Below are 21449 nucleotides of genomic sequence, written 5' to 3' on the forward strand. Positions count from 1 at the left end.
GCTTTGGTGGTACTGGCACTGACATACCAACCCTAAAATGTATGATACAGCTTCCTGGCGGTAATTACCGATAAATTAGAACATGCACGTCTTTTGCTGGCTGATTTATTGGGTAATTTAGTTGCCATTTCGTATCACCCCCAGGTCGATTGAAATAGATGATTGGTGATGAACTCTACGATTTCGCTATGTTAATTGTTAATTAATGGAGTGATAATTGCGTCCAGATTCATATTTGATACATTATTTCCCCCTCCAATCTCTCACTCTCTCTCTCTCTCTCTCTCTCTCTCTCTCTCTCTATATATTATATATATATAATATAAATATATATAAATATATATATATATATGTATATATATGTTATATAATATACACACACATATATATATATATATACATATATATATATATATATATATACACACACAAAAATATATATATATATATATATATATATGGACACATATCAGTCTATCTATCTATCTATCTATTTATCTATATGTATATATGTATATATAAAATATCTATCTATCTATCTATTACATATATCAGCCAAGGATTTCTTTCGCTTTTAGCAAATTTATATATTAGACAAGAATTTTTTTCTCTTTAACAATGTAAAAGAGCCATTTAGTTCATATTTGAGTTTTTCTCAGATAACAAAATACTCTCCATAAATAAAAACCGTTTAACGACTGCACTGTCGATGACCTATGATATTGTGACGCCAGTATTTCGAAGACGAAAGAAATAAGAACACAACCTTAAGATTATTTCAACCCATAAAAAGACAAAAGGAATCTGTATCTTCATCAATACAGTACTTAACAAAATTAATTGCAACATGACCCCCCCCCTCTCTCTCTCTCTCTCTCTCTCTCTCTCCTTCTTTTGATCTCTCCTTTTCTTGAAGTCTCTCTCTCTCTCTCTCTTTCTCTCTCTCTCTCTCTCCTTCTTTTGATCTCCTCCTTTTCTTGAAGTCTCTCTCTCTCTCTCTCTCTCTCTCTCTCTCTCCTTCTTTTGATCTCTCTCTCTCTCTCTCTCTCTCTCTCCTTCTTTTGATCTGTCCTTCTCTCTCTCTCTCTCTCTCTCTCTCTCTCTCTAGAGACGAAAAAAAAGCACTTTATGCTAACGCGTCGGTACCCGGAAACGCATTGCAAAACATAAGTCATTATCATGAGCTCAACATTATCGGAATGGAAAAAAAAAATATACCAAGATAAAGTGTTATACACATCAACCAGGTGATTGGATTAAACATGAGTTTTCCATTGAGAATAGTCGCTTTACCGTACAAGAATGTAGATTTACGAAAAGAGAGAAAAAAAAATGCTGTTGAAGGCCGTATTAATCCGTAACAAGATAAATCTAGATTAAAAGTTATATACATAGAAAAAGAAGGAAAAATAATATTCATTCTAACGTTCGCTTCCTATAAGCCTTGCTAGATATAAGAGAGATGCTAATTTAAACTATTAGTAAGGCCTTTCGCCATATATATATATATATATATACATATATATATATATGCATATATATAGTATATATATATATTTATAAAACATATAAATATATAATTATATATATATATATATATGTGTGTGTGTGTATATATATGTATATATATATACACATACATACATACCTACAATATACACACATATATATATATATATATATATGTGTGTGTGTGTGTGTGTGTGAGTGTGGCTTCTCTCATCTCACGACAATACTTTTATGTTCGTAAGGCGAAAATCTCTTCCATGCCATTGATTCATGGCTTTCATCAGAGCTACATTGAACAGTGGAAATACACTTCAACGTGAAGGTTAGCACAATATAGATTTATTTACAAAATCCGAGTGCTTGGGAAGAAATTCAGACACATTGAAATTTGCATAGAATTTATTTGCTAAAGGGCATTGAAGATGGAAAGAATTTTTAATGTATGTGTGTATATATATATATATATACATATATATATATATATATATACATATATATATATATATATTATATATTTATATATATATATATATATATATGTGTGTGTGTGTGTGTGTGTGTAAGATTGTGCGCTACCATGTATGCATGCTGTATGCACACACATAAGCACATCGTATTTATTTACACAAAACATTACAAAATTATTCATCCATGCTTTATCACCGCCACATGAACGTACTACCAATCAAACTCTTGGCCGCGGGCAAAAAAAAAAAAAAAAAAAAAAAAAATTACAGGGTAAAATGAAATGAAAATATTCTAATGACGGCAGTAATTACTGAGACGCGGGATTAAGCACACACAAATGTAACAAAAAACGGTTAATACCCAACAACGCAAAATGATCTAGGTAAAGCAGTGGGAGCACCTTTAATCACTGTGATGGAGCAAACTCATCAGGAAATATTTACTATTTTTACATGTTTCAAGAATACGCCAGATAAGACATACTGTGAGTTTCCTTACATAAATAACTTGTAATTGATGCTCATATTAAAATGGCAGAGATCATTACTTATTGGAAACGTCCATGCCTGGCAATCAGCTGGACTGCGGTTCGAGACCCGCTCAAGCTCGATAATGTCTTGTCGTGTATGCAACCTCATCATTTTTGCGAGCTATGGAAGGGGGTGTCTGGGGGAGCCTATAGGTCTACCTGCTGAGTCATAAGCAGTCAATGCTGGACCTCCCTGACCTTAGCTTGGATCGAACCTATTGGTCTACCTGCTGAGTCCATCAGCAGTCAATACTTGGCCCTCCCTGATCTTAGCTTGGGTCGAGGCCTATTGGTCTACCTGCTGAGTCATCAGCAGCCAATGCCTGAACCTCCCTGGTCTTAGCTTGGGTAGAGCCTATAGGCCTACCTGCTGAGTCATAAGCAGCCAATGCCTGGCCCTCCCTTGCCTTAGCTTGGGTCGAGAGGGGGGCTTAGGCGTTGGATTATAAGTATATATGGTCAGTCTCTAGGGCCTTTTACTGTTTCTAGGGAATTGTCACTGTCCCTTGGCTCTGCCATTCGGCGTCAATGACCTCAGATGTCAGGATGCCTGAAAACTTTAAATCAATCAATCAATCAATCATGAGCGACCTTTAAACCTTAAACCTATAAATAAAACTGAACAAATGAAGGCTACAGTTCATTAGAAACTCTTATTAGTACAGAACTTACTCTGCAGTCATTACCGATCAGATTCATTTGGCAGGGAATTAAAAAATAAATTTATTTACCTTTAGAAATTAGGCAACATACTGACGTAAGAAAAACTATCAGCGTTTACTTTCCTTTTTAGTGAAAGACTTTGTACAAGTGTATATTCATTTTGATAAAAAGTTTTTTATCAGTCATTTATGTTACAGTTTTCGTAATTCACTACTGGATAAGTTGACAAAAAATGCATTGGATTTGAGTGACCAGATGACGTCGAAAACACGACTGATCTAAGTATAAGATGAACCATTAAATTGCGTAGCTTTGTTTTATAAATATTCTATATACATATCCTGTAAACAATTACGTATAAAATCATCATCATCATCATCATCATCTCCTCCCATGCCTATCGACGCAAAGGGCCTCGGTTAGATTTCGCCGGTCATGTATAAAATATATTCACATATGAGTGACATAATAATGATTCATATTTGACCACATTTTGTAAGTTCGAGCTTCACAAAAAAAAAAAAAAAAAAAAAAAAAAGAGGAAATATATAGTTTTTGAGATACATTTCTCGGTGAGAAGAATCTTACGATGGCCTTCATAAAATAAAACGAAAAAATAATTTGATATGAAAACGAACAAAACCGAGAATATTCATGACCAGAAACCTCTAAGAGGTTACACATTTCTTGGAACATCGCAGGAACACGGATTTAGGTAATCTTTAATTCACCTCATTTTTCTGGAATGACAAACAGGCATGCGAAAAAAACTGCTTTGCTCCAAACAAGATATTTACCTCCGCCAACGAAGTTGGAAGGATGTTATATTTTGCCTCTTGCTTGTGTGTTTGTTTGTGAACAGCTTCCTGGCCCTCAATCTTAATCGTAGCGTAATGAAAATTGCAGGGATTAACTGTTAAGTAAAAAACTGGAAATTATTAAAGTCTGGAAGATCAAGGGTCAAAAGTCAAGCAAAATGTCCAATTGACGTAATCAGCCATAAGTTTGGACATCGTTGCCACAGAGTCTTCAAACTTGGTTCATATTTGAGTGTATGAAAATCCAGGCCAATTAATACATGTGAAGGTCAAAGGTCAAGGTCAAGGTCAAGCAAAGGTCGAGAAATAGGCTGCCGCGGCGGAGGCCTGCGCTCTACTGAGTGCCCCTCCAGTTCTATACTTTGTTTATAAAATAACCCAGCAAGGTTACCTCATTATTTTTAACTAGTTTGGGAATACAATACAGAATGACAAGAGAATCGGGAAAAGTTACCTCATAATAATTAACTAGAAAGGGAATACAGAAGGTAGTAAGCGACGACTGGAATCACCAAAAAAAAAAAAAAAAAAAAAAAAAAAAAAAAAAAAACTGATGAAAAGGAAAATGGTTAAAACATTTTTTATACAGTAGCGTATATATCTTCGATCTATACCCAATATCAGTATTTCAGCTGGCATCCCATTCAATCTTGTCTACGAAGGGGGAATGCACAAGAAAGGAAAACGAAGAAAAAAGATAGATAAACTTTTGTGCAAACAAAACACAGTACAAATTTGTACGAAATCCTTTAATTTCCATCGAACACCAAAAGAGAAATACACCAAAGGCCAAAATACATTCCTGCTGCCAATGCAGATTCAGATACAGAAAAAATATCTCAGAAAACCAAACCCAAAGCAAAGCGGTGGAACTTTATTTATAAAAAACGCAAAGGGATCTTTCCGTAAACCTTGCAATCCTATGTCAGTGCCAGAAACGGGCAACAAAAAATCATTTATTTTTTACTTTCATTTTACTTTGCTACAGGCGTGATGGTACAAATCCGAAACTACAAACAGATTTCAGGGAATCATTTCGTCCAAGCACAAGTGATGTAACATATGTAGCAATTGTCCCTTTTTCCTCTGGCTATGATCTAAATGTACGCATAGGCTAACCTTCATACATGCATACTCACACATTTTTAGCACCACTTTGACTATCTCCAGCCAATAACATTTAAAGGTTTAAAGGCCGTTCATGAATGGCAGAAGCAAGGGGACAGTGACATTGCCCTAGCAATCAGGACAATGCCCTAGAGACTGACCATATATTATACGATCAGCGCCTAAGCCTCCTCTCCACCCAAGCTGCTGATGACTCAGCAGATAGAGACCTATAGGCTTCCCCAAACCCCCCAACCTTAGCTCACAAGGATGGTAAGGTTGCAGACACTAATGGCACTAACGAGGTCTGAACGGGACTTGAATCCCCGTCCGGCAAGCACCAGACAGGGACGTTACTAATCAGGCCACAACAACCCTAGCGGATTTGTATATGAAGGATTCCTGGTGGTTTAACAGCATCTATTTTTCATAAATTGTAAAAATCGGAATATCAAAATACAAATTACGAAAGATCACTCAATGCAAAATTAACATTATTCAACAATAACAACGTACATACGCACTATTTTTTTTTCCGTAAAACTTCAACACACTCCAGCACGTAACATATTTAGCATATTTGTACATGTAACACTCCTAGTATTTTGAATCGTCCCTTTTTAACTAAAAAAAAACCTGCATATTATAAAACTACAAAGAAGAAATAACACTATGTGCAAACCCAGCATCATTATTCAGCAATAACAACGTACATATGCATATTTTTTTCGCACCACTTCAACAATCTCCATCAAGTAACATATTTAGCGGATTTGTACATACAGCATCCCTGGCGTTTTCTATCATCCTCTTTTATTAACCCTAAATATTAGGATATTCTTATCATCATCATCATTTCATCCTACTCATATTGATGCAAAGGCCCTCGGTTAGATTTCACAAGTCGTCTCTATCTTGAGCTTTTTAATCAATGCTTCCCCATTCATCATCTCCCCACTTCACGCTTCATAGTCTTTAGCCATGTAAGTCTGGGTCTTCCAACTCTTCTAGCGCCTTGTAAAGCCCAGTTGCTATTCTCAAAATACAAATTATGAAAGAATATTCTGTGCAAAAACAATATCAACATACTTATTCTTTACAGTATTATTAGCTCATTTCTATGGGGTCGCTATTTTTGGCGAGTCTTCTCCAGCTCGACCCGTCTTATACCATGTTTTCATATGCATTCTTTTCCCGCATATCCTCCCTGATAAAAGATATATACCGGATTTGTGCATACATCACCCCTGGCGTTTTAACACAATTCTTTTATAATCAACTGCAAAAACTGTAATATTATATAAATACAAAAGACGAAGGAACACGTTGCAGAAACAGCATCATTATTCAACAATAACAACGTACAAATTCATAAAAAAAACAAGAGCTGAAACACACAGCTGAAGATACCTGAAACCCCGACGCGAATTATGGTGACAAGAGAGACGTTAAGTTCTCACCAAATGAAGTCTAAACACGATAATGAGAGAGAGAGAGAGAGAGAGAGAGAGAGAGAGATTTAACAAGTTTATTTTTTCAATATCATACATACACACATACACTATATACACACACATATATATATATATATATATGAATATATATGATATATATTAATATATATATATTTATATATATATACATATATGAATATATATGATATATATATATATATATATATAATATATATATATATATATATATAGAATATATATATAATATATACATATACAATATAATATGAATATAATAATATATATATAGTATATATATATATATATATATATAATACATATATATATATATATGTACTGTATATCTATATATTTATTTATATATATAGTTTTAATATATATATATATATATATAAAGCGCACCCAATAGCCTCGAAGAGAGAGAGAGAGAGAGAGAGAGAGAGAGAGAGAGAGCTGAGAAGAATCCACCTGTCAAAATAAGAAGCCGCAAAACACCCATTAAACAGTAGTTGTGGTAGCAATCTTCCGCCTGAAAACGATCGCATCCAACCTTTATTTTATGGGCCGCTCGCCTTCGCCCGAAGAGTTACGAGAGTGGATTCAGAATTTACGGTTCCGCTGGCTGAGAGCGGTCCCATTGCCAGTGTCGTCCGACGCGAAGACAGACGGCGTTGATCCGGTATCATACGACAGTGCTATCCATCTGGCTTTCAATTCCGTCTTCAGGGAGAAAGCATTATCATGTATTGAATGAATTCTATCGTATTTAATAAATCCCTTTTCTATTTAGGTAGGAAATGCAAAAGCGAAAGTATTAATTGAAAGACATTGTGAAAGTTCGTTGCTGAAATCAACTAAAAGCACCGATATCTGCAAGTTAGATACTCATCTAAATGAGAGAGAGAGAGAGAGAGAGAGAGAGAGAGAGAGAGACTTGGCGGTACAGGAACCACTAAGTCATTCAGCATCTTATCAAGACGGCAAGGAGAGAGAGTTAGACAGCAAAAAAGATTTTTTGAAAGTAATAAGATGAGGTAGGAAGACCAACAGAGAGGATGATAGCAAAATGAAAGAGAGAAAGCAAATATAAGCTGGAGTAATGGGCTAATAAGTATTACATACGGTATTCTGCTTGAGGTGTACTGATAGTATTTTTACCTATGAGAGAGAGAGAGAGAGAGAGAGAGAGAGAGAGCGAGAGAGAGACGTAAGTACTTTATATGGTGTGCCACGTGAGGTGCACCGATCACACTGTTTTGCTGAAAGAGAGAGAGAGAGAGAGAGAGAGAGAGAGAGAGAGAGAAGATGGGCCTTTCTCTCCATCGTTAAGACGCGCCAATGAAAATATGAATGAGTCAAGCATCATAATTATCACCTCAGATGTGAACTGTCTTTGACAGGTCACCTAAGACCTATCTTTGACAGGTCACCTATAACCTATGTTTGACAGGTCACCTATGACCTATTTTGACAGGTCCCCTATGACCTATGTTTGACAGGTCACCTATGACATGTCTTTGACTGGTCACCTATGACCTATCTTTGACTGGTCACTTATGACCTATCTTTGACATGCCATCTATGACCTATCTTTGACACGCCATCTATGACCTATCTTTGACAAGTCACCATGACCTATCTTTGACAGGTCACCTATGACCTATCTTTAACAGGTCACCTATAACCTATCTTTGACAGGTCACCTATGACCTATCTTTGACTGGTTACCTATGACCTATCTCTGACAGGTCACCTATGACCTATCTTTGACTGGTCATCTATGACCTATCTTTGACAAGTCACCTATGACCTATCTTTGTCGGGTCACCATGACCTATCTTTAACAGGTCACCTATAACCTATCTTTGACAAGTCACCATGACCTATCTTTGACAGGTCACCTATGACCTATCTTTGACTGGTTACCTATGACCTATCTTTGACAGGTAACCTATGACCTATCTTTGACAGATCACCTATAACCTATCTTTGACATGTCACATATGACCTATCTTTGACAGGTAACCTATGACCTATCTTTGACAAGTCACCATGACCTATCTTTGACAGGTCATCTAAGACCTATCTTTGACAGGTCACCTATGACCTATCTTTGACAGGTCACCTATGACCTATCTTTGACAGGTCACCTATGACCTATCTTTGACAAGTCATCATGACCTATCTTTGACAGGTCACCTATAACCTATCTTTGACAAGTCACCATGACCTATCTTTGACAGGTCACCTTTAACCTATCTTTGACAAGTCACCATGACCTATCTTTGACAGGTCACCTATGACCTATCTTTAACAGGTCACCTATGACCTATCTTTGACATGTCACCTATGACCTATCTTTGACAGGTCACCTATGACCTATCTTTGACAAGTCACCTATGACCTATCTTTGACAGGTCACCTATGACCTATCTTTTACATGTCACCTATGACCTATCTTTGACCGGTCACCTATGACCTATCTTTGACAGGTCACCTATGACCTATCTTTGACTGGTTACCTATGACCTATCTTTGACAGGTAACCTATGACCTATCTTTGACAAGTCACCTATGACCTATCTTTGACAGGTCACCTATGACCTATCTTTGACATGTCCCTTATGACCTATCTTTGACAGGTCACCTACGACCTATCTTTGACTGGTTACCTATGACCTATCTTTGACAGGTCACCTATGACGTATCTTTAACAGGTCACCTATGACCTATCTTTAACAGGTCACCTATGACCTATCTTTGACAAGTCACCTATGACCTATCTTTAACAGGTCACCTATGACCTATATTTGACAGGCACCTATAACCTATCTTTGAAAGGTCATTGAGGACAGTAATAATCAACATCTCACAAGATCTTTATTTTATTTTATCTTCTTCATTCCTCGACCAGACAGACAAACTACATCCATATCACATCACTGCATTTGACATATTCCGATTTCTATATTCAAGTACCTACCGTATTAGGCAAGGTTCGGCGTTTAACAATTTACAGAGTAAACAATGTCGTTGGTGTTGTGTTTTTACAATTTACTTTGTAAACAGTGACAGTGTTTACGTTGGTTAGCTATGCTGGCATGAGAATACAGCAATCATATGACAAACATGGGCTGAGTTGTGTTGGTATGATTTATCTTGTGTAAGTGGAAATATTATACATACATAGGTACAAACTTCCATACGTCTATACATATCTAACTATATACAAATACATAAGTATAAATACATACTGTACACAAACACACACACATATATTCATATATATATACACACACACACACACATATATATATATATATATATTTATATATATATTATATTATATATATATATATATATATATATACAAAATAACTCGGTTACCAGTAGTTCTATGTTATTCTTAAGTGCTTAAACACGGCAAGATCCGTTTCATAATGACGTTTTCAAACAAAATCTATGCGTAGGCGTGAGTAGAATAGCGCTATCTCTCTCTCTCTCTCTCTCTCTCTCTCTCTCTCTCTCCCCAAAGCGACTTCCACTGGGCGATAACTAATACAACAACTGGTGTATTTAAACACTTGAGTAAGCAAGAATAAAAAGCAAATATAACTAGTGTCAGGCTCCCTACAGCATTCAGTCGGCGGCGAGGGGGGGGGGGGGAGTCAGATAGGGTGGAGGGGGAGGGAGGGGATTGTCGGGCAAATTAACCTTGACAAATCCGTTATTCTCACAGCACGAATAATACGATTAGACTTCCAAATAAAACAATTCTGGCGATGATGCCTTGTTCGTATCCTCATTATTCTCAGATTTGAAATATTGGAACAAAATTACAAAATAGAAAAACTGAAAATGGGAAACTCAATTAGAAAGAGTACGCAAAAAAACAAAAATATTTATTTCTCTTCCTTTTGATTTTTATGTTTTTTATAGTTTTTATATGAAAGGTGTATTTTAATGTTTTTATATGAAAGGTGTATTTTAATGTTGTTACTGTTTTTGAAATATTATATTCTAATGGTTCATTACGTCTCCTGTAGTTAATTTATTTCCTTAATTCCTTTCCTCACAGGGTTATTTTTCTTTGTCGGACCCCTTGGACTAATAGCATCCTGCTTTTCCCACTAGGGTTGTAGCTTAGCTTATAATAATAATAATAATAATAATAATAATAATAATAATAATAATAATAATAATAATAATATGCAAACTAAACTGGCTAAGAGGGAAATCTTGAAGCTTTAGGCGAAATAGCATACTTTTCATAATCTGATTTATTTCTGGGTCTATTTATTCTGCATTATTATTATTATTATTATTATTATTATTATCATTATTATTATTACAGTGTAAGTGTAAATGTGTATTATTATTATTATTATTATTATTATTATTATTATTATTATTATTATTATTATTATTACAAGCTAAGCTACAACCCTAGTTGGAAAAGCAGGATGCTATAAGCCCAAGGGCTCCACCGGAGAAAAATAACCCAGTAAGGTAAGGAAATAAGGAAATAAATGTACATCAGGAGACGTAATGAACCATTAAAATAAAATATCTAAAAAATAGTAATAAAATCAAAATAGATCTTTCATATATAAACTATAAAAACCTAAAAAAAAAAAAATTACAAGCGGAAGAGAATAAATGTATTTTTTTTTTTTTGCATATTCTTTTATTTTTTTAACTACGTTTCCGTTGTGCAGTTTTTCTATATTGTAATTTTTCTCAAATTTATCAAATCCGAGAAGAATGGAGACAAAGTCAATCATGTGTGAATTGGTGGAAAGCAAATTGAATCAAATTATCTTGAAGGTAAATAAAGAGTTGAAAGTGGGACTTTGCCCTTGGGCTAGGAAGACCCCAATGATTTACCATATGTCGAACTTAAAAAGAGAGAGAGAGAGAGAGAGAGAGAGAGAGAGAGAGAGAGAGAGAGAAAATAACAATGTATTAATGTACTAACCTACAAACTCCCAAACTACTTAAGTATCGAAAATGAAAAGATTCCAAATCTAACAAGGCAAAGAGGAGAGAGAGAGAGAGAGAGAGAGAGAGAGAGAGAGAGAGAGAGAGAGAAAATAACAATGTATTAATGTACTAACCTACAAACTCCCAAACTACTTAAGTATCGAAAATGAAAAGATTCCAAATCTAACAAGGCAAAGAGGAGAGAGAGAGAGAGAGAGAGAGAGAGAGAGAGAGAGAGAGAGATAACAATGTATTAATGTACTAACCTACAAACTCCCAAACTACTTAAGTATCGAAAATGAAAAGATTCCAAATCTAACAAGGCAAAGAGGAGAGAGAGAGAGAGAGAGAGAGAGAGAGAGAGAGAGAGAGAGAGAGCGAATACCAATGTTTTAATGTACTAAATTACAAACTCCCAAACTACTCAAGTATCGAAAGTGAAAAGATTCCAAATCTAACAAGGCAAAGAGGAGAGAGAGAGAGAGAGAGAGAGAGAGAGAGAGAGAGAGAGAGAGAGAGAGAGAGAGAGAGATTCTATTAATCGTTGTAATTTTAATATAAGGAAATTTGACTTCAGATAATTAACGAAGTTACTGTTTCTTACGAGTTTCTAGTTTTACCTTATAAATATCTATCTTACTTTATATATATATTTCTCTTTCATGAAAACAATGTATTTCTTGGAAAACTTATCAAATGAATTTCCTCTCCCTTGGTATAAAAATTATAAGTTGAAACTGCAAAATTCAAACCACAGAACGTGGGAACAGCCAGTGTGTGCGTGCGTGTGTGTGTGTGTGTGTGTGTGCGTGTGTGTGTGTGTGTGTGTGTGTGTGAGAGAGAGAGAGAGAGAGAGAGAGAGAGAGAGAGAGGGAAATGGAAATTAGTATTTTCAGAAAAAAATACGTTCCCAGAAATCTAGGCAGTCAAGAGAATTAGCTAAAAAGCTGGACAGTTACACAGCCTTCGAAATTGATTGTTGGTACAAAATACAGCAATTCATAAACACCAGCTTATCCAAAAAAAAAAAAAAAAAAATATTGAAAGACATTTGCTGGCCATCAAAATTAGAACTTTATTTCTTATTTTCTGTTATTTGGGCAAAAAGATATCTTTAAATAACTAACAGTAAGAACCATCATTCAGTTAGGTTCAATTTATGACGCTCCTGAAATACACATCTAAATTTATACATAAACAACAAAACATGGAACATACCATTCATACAAACGCATAAACTAGAGTCACTAGACCATACATACTCGTATATCCCAACTCAGTGACGACGGCTGTAGTAGCAGCACTGGCAAGTCCATACAAGCGACAATGCTGCCACTAAGTGGGCACACCCTCTCCCGAATGAAGCATAATGGCAAAATAACAATGATCTTTTCAACATCTGTGGAGATTGGATTGTGAGGCAAGGGGGGGGGGGGGAGGGGGGGAAGTGAGGGGGAATTGAGGGAGAGGGAGGGGATTGAGGGAGAAAAGCTGGAAATTGGAGGAATAATAATGACGGGCTAGGAGGAAAAGGGGGGACTTTAATTCACAAAAAGGAGAAAAGAATTTTAAGGAAAAAAGTGTTAATGCGCTTTCCATTTTTCTTCATGGTCCAAAGTAGGAAAATTGAATGGCTACATGACAGGATTTAGCATTTTTTGCGTATGTATAAATCCTGACAAACACATGTCAATAATTGATCTTGTAAACATAGATATGGATTCTCTAACATGATCAAATCCTGTTACGCGATATTTTTTATTTTTTTTCTGGTCAATATTGAGTATCCAAGGCGATAAAAAATATTCGTGCAATGTTGGCTATTGCAAAAAAAAAAAAAAAGAAAAAAAAAAGTTGATCATCTAAGGGTAACTAAAGCGCTAATATATTTTCATTTAAAAAGTTTTATAATGCAAAATCTTCCCTCACACTGAGGGACCTGGGGGAACCCAAACAAAAAATAAGGCAATAAGGTAAGGCAAGGTAATTTGTTTATTGATCTGCGTTTATTTGTTTGTTTTGAAACCTTGTCGATGCGTTTATTCGTTTGTTTTGAAACCATCGTAATTTGTTTATTGGTCTACTCTAAAACTATAGCAATGCATGTATTTGTCTGTTTAAAAACTATAGCAATGCGTTTATTTGCGTGTTTAAAAACTAGAGCAATGCGTTCATTTGTTTGTTTAAAAACTAATGCAATGCGTTAATTTGTTTGTTTAAAAACGATAGCAATGCGTTAGTTGCTTGTTTAAAAACAAAAGCAATGCGTTTATTTGGCTGTTTAAAAACTAAAGCAATGCGTTTATTTTTCTGTTTTAAAACTAAAGCAATGCATTCATTTGTCTGTTTAGAAAATAAAGCAATGCGTTCATTTGTCTGTTTAAAAACTATAGCAATGCGTTCATATGTCTGTTTAATAGCTATAGCAACCCGTTTATTAGTCTGTTTAAAAAACTATAGCAAGACGTTTATTTATATGTTTAAAAACTATAGCAAGACGTTTATTTACATGTTTAAAAACTATAGCAAGACGTTTAAATGTTTAAAAACTATAGCAAGACGTTTATTTATATGTTTAAAAAACTATAGCAAGACGTTTATTTATATGTTCAAAAACTATAGCAAGACGTTTATTTATATATTTAAAAACTATAGCAAGACGTTTAAATGTTTAAAAACTATAGCAAGACGTTTATTTATATGTTTAAAAACTATAGCAAGACGTTTATTAGAGAGCTCTGAAACCATTTCAATGCGTTTATTTATCTGCTCTGAAACCAACTCGATTTGATATTTGTCTGTTTGAAAATAAGAAAGAAAGAGCAGTTTCTCATTCCTAGGAATCCTACCCTAAATGCGAACAACATTCTCAGGATATATAAAGATGCAATGAACTACCCTGACAGTTAATAAGAAAACAAACCAAAAAAAAAAGAACCTCGGACCAATTGGATTTATGGCGCGTTTTTCTCCTTTCCTTTCCCCTCTCTCTTTTTTTTCACAAGGGTTGGGAATGGGAAAGGAAAAAGAGATGGAAGACATCACAAAAAGGACAAAGGACTCTCTCCTGCAGGGCGAGAGCAGGAGGTGGAAGGCCAGGGGTCGCTATGGTTCCTTCTGCTGCCTCGGCTAACAGCAGCCGACTAATATACAGTGAGCTGAGGAGTCTTACTTTTTTTTTTAACGGGTTTGAGTATATGAGCTTCTATAAATAATCTTTTTAAAAGGAAAAGGACAGGAAAGAGGATACAGTGGGATGGGTGTTGTTAATACTTTCATAAAAATCTTAATAAATCTAATAAAAGTAGTTTTAATAATTTTAATGAAAATAATAATATTTTATAGAAATCTAATAATCTTGATAATAATGTTATGTCTATTCTTTGTAAACGTAGAGTAACATGCTTCCTGGATGGAAGGGCAGAGGATGCTTCACCAAGGAGAGAATGATGGAGCCAAGACAACTTGGATAAAATGGGATGAGGACAACCTCTTAATTCAAGGAAGAGAAGAATAAGGTGGGGGGGGGGGAGTTGTTAATACTTTCTCTTAGAGGGATGGGGGATGAGCTATTAAACTTTATTAGCTAATAGGAGAGATGGATGAAAGTATATTGAGGAGAGTTAGCTAGCTAACCATGGTAGGAATATTGACGAGGTTAAGCATGAGTAGAGTGAAGCGTGATTTAACCACAATTGCATTTATATAAAGGTATATTTTTCTTAGCAATAAGTTTTATATTTATCATTTAACTGAATTCAGTCTGTGTTTCAGCAACATGCCGGGGACAGTACTACAAAATAGAAACGAATCCCAACTTTCTAACAAGCTTCAATTACACTTAAAAGTTTCGAGGCCTTCAAGACACAATGAACATGACTCAAACTAAAAGAAAAACGAAAGAAGAAGAAAACAAACAATCCCAATTGGACAAGAGGACAGAGAAGAGCACTACACAAGCGATGATGACGGCGATGATGATGACTGTTGCCTCCCAAGGGAGCCATGATGGCAAATGGATACAGAGTCCCTGGGGAAGGAGGACCTAAAGAATAATGAAACAGCCGGCTGAATACTTATGCGGAAGGATTACTCCATCCCCCTTTCTCTTTCGTTTCTCCTCTCATTGTTCTTTGAATAAACACCAAATACGAAGTAACGTGGATGCGTGTTTTAATGTTTTATTCCCATTTTCATCTTCCTCAGATTCTTTGCCAATTACTCTTAGAGACATCCGGATGACTGAAATTATTATTATTATTATTATTATTATTATTATTATTATTATTATTATTATTATTATTATTATTATTATTTGCTAAGCTAGAACCCTGGTTGGAAATGCAGGATGCTATAATCCCAGGGGCTCCAACGGGGAAAATAGCCCAGTAAGAAAAGGAAACAATAAAATTTTTTACGTACAGTAACGATAAAATAAACATTTCCTATATAAACTATAAATACTTGAACAAAACAAGAAGAGAAATAAGATAGAACAGTGTGCCCGAGTGTACCCTCAAGCAAGAGAACTCTAACCCAAGACAATGGAACATCAAGGATTGGTACAGACGCTATAGCACTACCTCTTAAGGCTTTTAAGAGGAAACTGAAGACTTTCTTATTTTGTGAGTGCCTCAATAGTGACAATTAAAATAAAATATCTTAAAAAACGTTAACAACTTAATGTTGTTAACGTTTTTTAAGATATTTTATTCTAATTTTTCATCACTTTTTATATCGTTTATTTATTTCCTTTTTTTTTTACTTTCCTCACTGGGCTATTTTTCCCTGTTGGAGTCCTTGCTTTTCCAACTAGGGTTGTAGCTTGGCAAGTAGTATTAATAATAATAATAATAATAATAATAATTCCCATTGATACTATAAAAAGACTAATGTCAGCCTGTTCAACATAAAAACATTTACTGCAAGTTTGAACTTTACATATGATCAGCGCCCAAGCCCCTCTCCAACCAAGCTAGGACCAGGGAGGACCAGTCAATGGCTACTGATGACTCAGTACATAGACCTATAGGGTCCCCAAAACGCCCTATCCTTACCTCACAAGGATGGCGAGGTAGTTGGCACTACAAGAAACTATCCAGCTTAAGCATGACCCGACCCCAGACGGCCTTGCCCCAGTACGGCGATCGTCAGCCAGGGAGGTTTCCAATAGGCCACCACATGATTTCACGTCCTATTAAACTTATTATTTTACCCGGGCTTGGGACCGGTGATGAAGTGTGGAACAGAGGTAGATGGAGAACGCTGGCCAGAAACATCGACCCCACATAAAAGTGGGAAGAGATACAGACAAAGGAGAAGAAACTTATCATTTTACAAGCTCTTATTATTCTCCAAGCACTGCATAGCCAAATGTAGCCTTTGAGTTACTCTTCACGCCAGTAATCAGAAAACCTGCCTGACCCAAGCGGCACCACAACACAAGTGACAATTTTCCCCGGTAACCGAAACTGCAACCAATAATTTTCTATAGAAATTGATCTTGTGAAATGAGAAAATTTAAATATTATGAAAAAATTCCTGAAAGCGTACGCACCTATAAACACACACACACACGCACGTGTGCACAGACACATTATATATATATATATATATATATATATATATATATATATATATATATATATATAAGGAGGAGTCTACTTTCCTAGGGTCATGACCCAATGGCATACTCTCTGGGTCAGCCCTTCTAATAAAATAGGTGAGTTTGGACTTTAGCTGTTTTAGAGAGATTAGATCCTGTTGTTTCCCCTTTACAGAATTGTCCACCTTTAAAGGTCTTACTCTTTGACAGATAAGCCTTTTATATATATATATATATATATATATATATATATATATATATATATATATATATATATATATATATACAGTATCTATATACTATGAAGGATGAAGTGGAACCCTTACGAAACCCAAAGTATGATTGTGAGCAAGTCTAGGACCGTGGCTCATCAACATCCAATTCTTTGAATTGACAATGTCTTTTGAACTATGAAAATTCATTTAAAATTCTGTTTTATTCTTGATTGCCATTTTACTTCTACGAAACACATTCGGTCTGATTCTTTTTCAATTGCACAAAAAAAAAAGGCATATTGAGAAAGACATTATTCTGGCGATCAATCGATACTGGGGAAATGCTTAAATTCTTTATTCTTACATATTTTGAATATTTCTATCTTGTTTGGTATAAATTCCTATTGAGTTCTTGGACAAAAACTTCCGGCCGGTTTATTTTCTTACTCCTCATCTGGATGTTAATACCTGATAACGTCGTTCAGTTAGTTCTTTATTATTACTATTATTATTATTACTTGCTAATCTACAACCCTATTTGGTAAAGCATGATGCTATGAGCCCAGGGGCTCCAACAAGGAAAATAGCTCAGTGAGGAAAGGAAACAAGGAAAAAAAATATTTTAAGAAGAGCAACAATATTAACATAAATATCCCATAAACTATAAAAAACTTTAACAAAACAAGAGGAAGAGAAATAAGATGAAAGATAGAGCAGTGTGCCCGAGTGTACCCTCAAGCAAAAGAACTCTAACCCAAGACAGTGGAAGACCATGGTACAGACGCTATGGCACTACCCAAGATTAGATAACAATGGTTTGATTTTGGAGTGTCCTTCTCCTAGAAGAGCTGCTTACCATAGCTAAAGAATCTCTTCTACCCTTACAAAAAGGAAAGTGGCCACTGAACAATTACAGTGCAGTAAGAAGAATTGTTTGGTAATCTGTGTTGTCATGTGTATGAGGACTGAAGAAGATATGTAAGAAATATGCCAGACTATTCGGTGTATGTGTTAGGCAAATAGAAAATGAACCGTAACCAGAGAAAAGGATCCAATGTATTACTGTGTGGCCAGTCAAAAGACCCCATAAATCTCTAGTGGTAGTATCTCAACGGGTGGCTGGTGCCCTGGCCAACCTACTACCATCACTTACATTTAAATCTTCGCAAAATGTACAACATCCGGTAAGTCGTACTAGATATGCAATTAATTCTTTTAGTATAGCCTTCTCCATCATAATGCTCAATACTACACATTATTCCAGAAACTTTATTCCAGCTGTGACCAGATTGTGGAATGATCTACCTAATTTGGCGGCTGAATCAGTTGAACTTCAGAAGTTCAAACTTTTTACCTCCGACAACGAAGTTGGAAGGAGGTTATGTTTTACTCTCTCTTTGTGTTTTTGTTTGTGTATGTGTGTTCCTGTCCACAATTTTAATCGTAGAGTAATGTTATGTAAAAAGCTGGAAATGATTCAATTTTGGAAGGTCAAAGGTCAAGGCCACGGTCAAGCAAAATGTCCAATTCACGTAATCAGCCATATGTTTGGACATCGTTGTTACGAGACTTTATACTTGGTACATATTTCAGTGTATGATATCCACGCCAATTAATACATGTTAAGGGCAAAGGTCAAGGTCAAGGTCAATAAAAAGGTCGGGAAATAAGCTGCCGTGGCGGAAGTCTGCGCAATATGTGCCCCTTTAGTTTTTCATATAAAGCTTATTCGTTATTTCCCTACTTCCTTTTCTAAATTGGAGATTTCACTATTTTAAAGACTTAAAAATCACTCATGAACGGCAGAAAAGAACTGACTATATACAGTATACACATACTCAGCGTCCAAGCACCCTCTCCACCAAGCAAGGACCAGGGAGAGCCAGGCAACTGCTCTTGATAACTCAGCAGGTGGACTTCTAGGTTCCCCTAAACCCACTATCTCTAGCTCATAAGGATCGTGAGGTTGAAATATTTCTAGAAACCATCGAGGTTGAGTGGGTCTTAAAAAAAAAAAAGTTCCATTTGTTAATTTTTCTTAGCTCATTAACATGTGATATTACCCTCATAAAAAGACCCCAGTTATGTTTAACATCAATACAAACAAGAATGATATCACCCCAAAAAGGGTATGTATATATGTTATAAACTGTAAGACTGTAAATGTGTATTTCAAAGTAAAAGATAAAAAAAGGTTATTACATATCCCACCACAATAAAAAAAAAAAAAAATCATTATACGAAAAATAACCATCAAACAGCTCATGCTCGAATGACCTTCCCACACACGAACAAGAAAAAATCAACTAATAAAACCTGTGAATGATCTCACCGATAATTCAGCAAACAATCCAACTTGCGTCTCCATTTCGTTTAATACGCTCTCATCTGTCGTTGAAGAGGAACGGGGGGGGGGGGGGTGAAGTAAGAGGATGGAGAGATGGACGATGGACGGTTAGGAGGGGAAGGAAGATGGAGAGGAGGGAAGTTCGAGGGGAAGGAAGACGGAGAGAAGGGAAGATGGAGGGGAGGGGAGATGGAGAGGGAAGATGGAGGGGAGGGGAGATGGAGAGGGAAGATGGAGGGGAAGGAAGATGGAGAGGAGGGAAGATGGAGGGGAAGGGAGTTGGAGAGGAGGGAAGATGGAAGGGAAGGGAGATGGAGAGGACGGAAGATGGAGGGGAAGGAAGAGGGAAAGGAGGGAAGATGGGGGGAAGGGAGATGGGGAAGAGGGAAGATGGAAAGGAAGGAAGATGGAGAGGAGGGAAGATGGAGGGGAAGGAAGAGGGAAAGGAGGGAAGATGGAGAGGAGGGAAGATGGGGGGAAGGAAGATGGAGAGGAGGGAAGATGGAGGGGAAGGAAGAGGGAAAGGAGGGAAGATGGAGAGGAGGGAAATGGAGAGGAGTGAAGATGGAAGGGAAGGAAGATGGAGAGGAGGGAAGATGGAGAACCGCAATGGATTCACGTAGAAGGTAAGAGAAAGTGGAAGGGAAGAAGAAAAGGGGATGAGAGGAGAGGAAGTGAGAGGTGGGAGGGGTTAGTTTCAAATTGGGACAACGGGGTGGAGTCAAGAATCTCTTTAGATGAGTCATTACGAAAAATGGGAGGTGATCAAAGGGGCGAATGATTGGCTTTGCATATTTCTCGGTTGTATTCGCAGGACGCAATGAGGGCGATAATGACGGGAAATGAGATACGAAGGGAGAGAGAGAAAGAGAGAGAGAAGATTATGCATATAATAACATTTGGGAGAGAGAGAGAGAGAGAGAGAGAGAGAGAGAGAGAGAGAGAGAGAGAGAGAGAGAGAGAGAGAGAGAAGATTATGCATATAATAATATTTGAAACATTTATGAGAGAGAGAGAGAGAGAGAGAGAGAGAGAGAGAGAGAGAGAGAGAGAGAGAGAGGATTATGCATATGATAACATTTGAAACATAATTGGAGAGAGAGAGAGAGAGAGAGAGAGAGAGAGAGAGAGAGAGAGAGAGAGAGAGAGAGAGAGAGGGGGGGGGGGCTATGCATACAACAAATTTGAACCATACATAATTACCTATGAAAGATAATTGGGTTCTGTTTGCATGGTCCATGGTTCAATCCTGATGTACCTTCACCAGTTGACTTAGCAGTGAATGTATAGCAGGGCCATGTAATTAGCAGAATAATGTACAATACAGCAACTTCATTCTAGAAGACTCCCTAAATACTGGAAGAATTGTGCCTTCTATTCTTACATCTCATATTGGAAAAGCATACGAACATGTCTATAAAGGTGAAAGGTCATTAATGAATGGCAGAGACAAGGGACAGGACAATAACCAAGAGACTGACCATCTACATATGATCAGCACCCAAGACCCCTCTCCAGGGAAGGCCAAGCAATGGCTGCTGATGACTCAGCAGGCAGACATATAGGCTCCCCAAATCCCGGCCCATATCCCTAGCTCAAAAGGATGGTGAGGTTGCAGACGTTACCAGAAACTATCGAGGTTGAGCGGGTCTTGTCTAACAGATTGCCACATAGGATGCACGCATATACATATAAATAGATTTATATATATATATATATATATATATATA

General features: G+C 36.3%; 2 protein-coding genes across 3 annotated transcripts in view; one reads left to right on the top strand and one right to left on the bottom strand.

Annotated features, from left to right (window-relative positions):
• Positions 1–21449, bottom strand: part of LOC137634459 (uncharacterized) — a 486588-nt gene that overhangs the window by 237228 nt on the left and 227911 nt on the right. The window lies entirely within an intron of this gene.
• On the top strand, positions 19845–20342 carry LOC137634374 (high mobility group nucleosome-binding domain-containing protein 5-like). Its single transcript, XM_068366770.1, has one exon. It carries the CDS (start codon positions 19845–19847, stop codon positions 20340–20342), a length of 498 nt encoding a protein of 165 aa, XP_068222871.1.

The sequence above is a fragment of the Palaemon carinicauda genome, chromosome 44, assembly GCF_036898095.1.
Source record: "Palaemon carinicauda isolate YSFRI2023 chromosome 44, ASM3689809v2, whole genome shotgun sequence".
Taxonomy (NCBI): domain Eukaryota; kingdom Metazoa; phylum Arthropoda; class Malacostraca; order Decapoda; family Palaemonidae; genus Palaemon; species Palaemon carinicauda.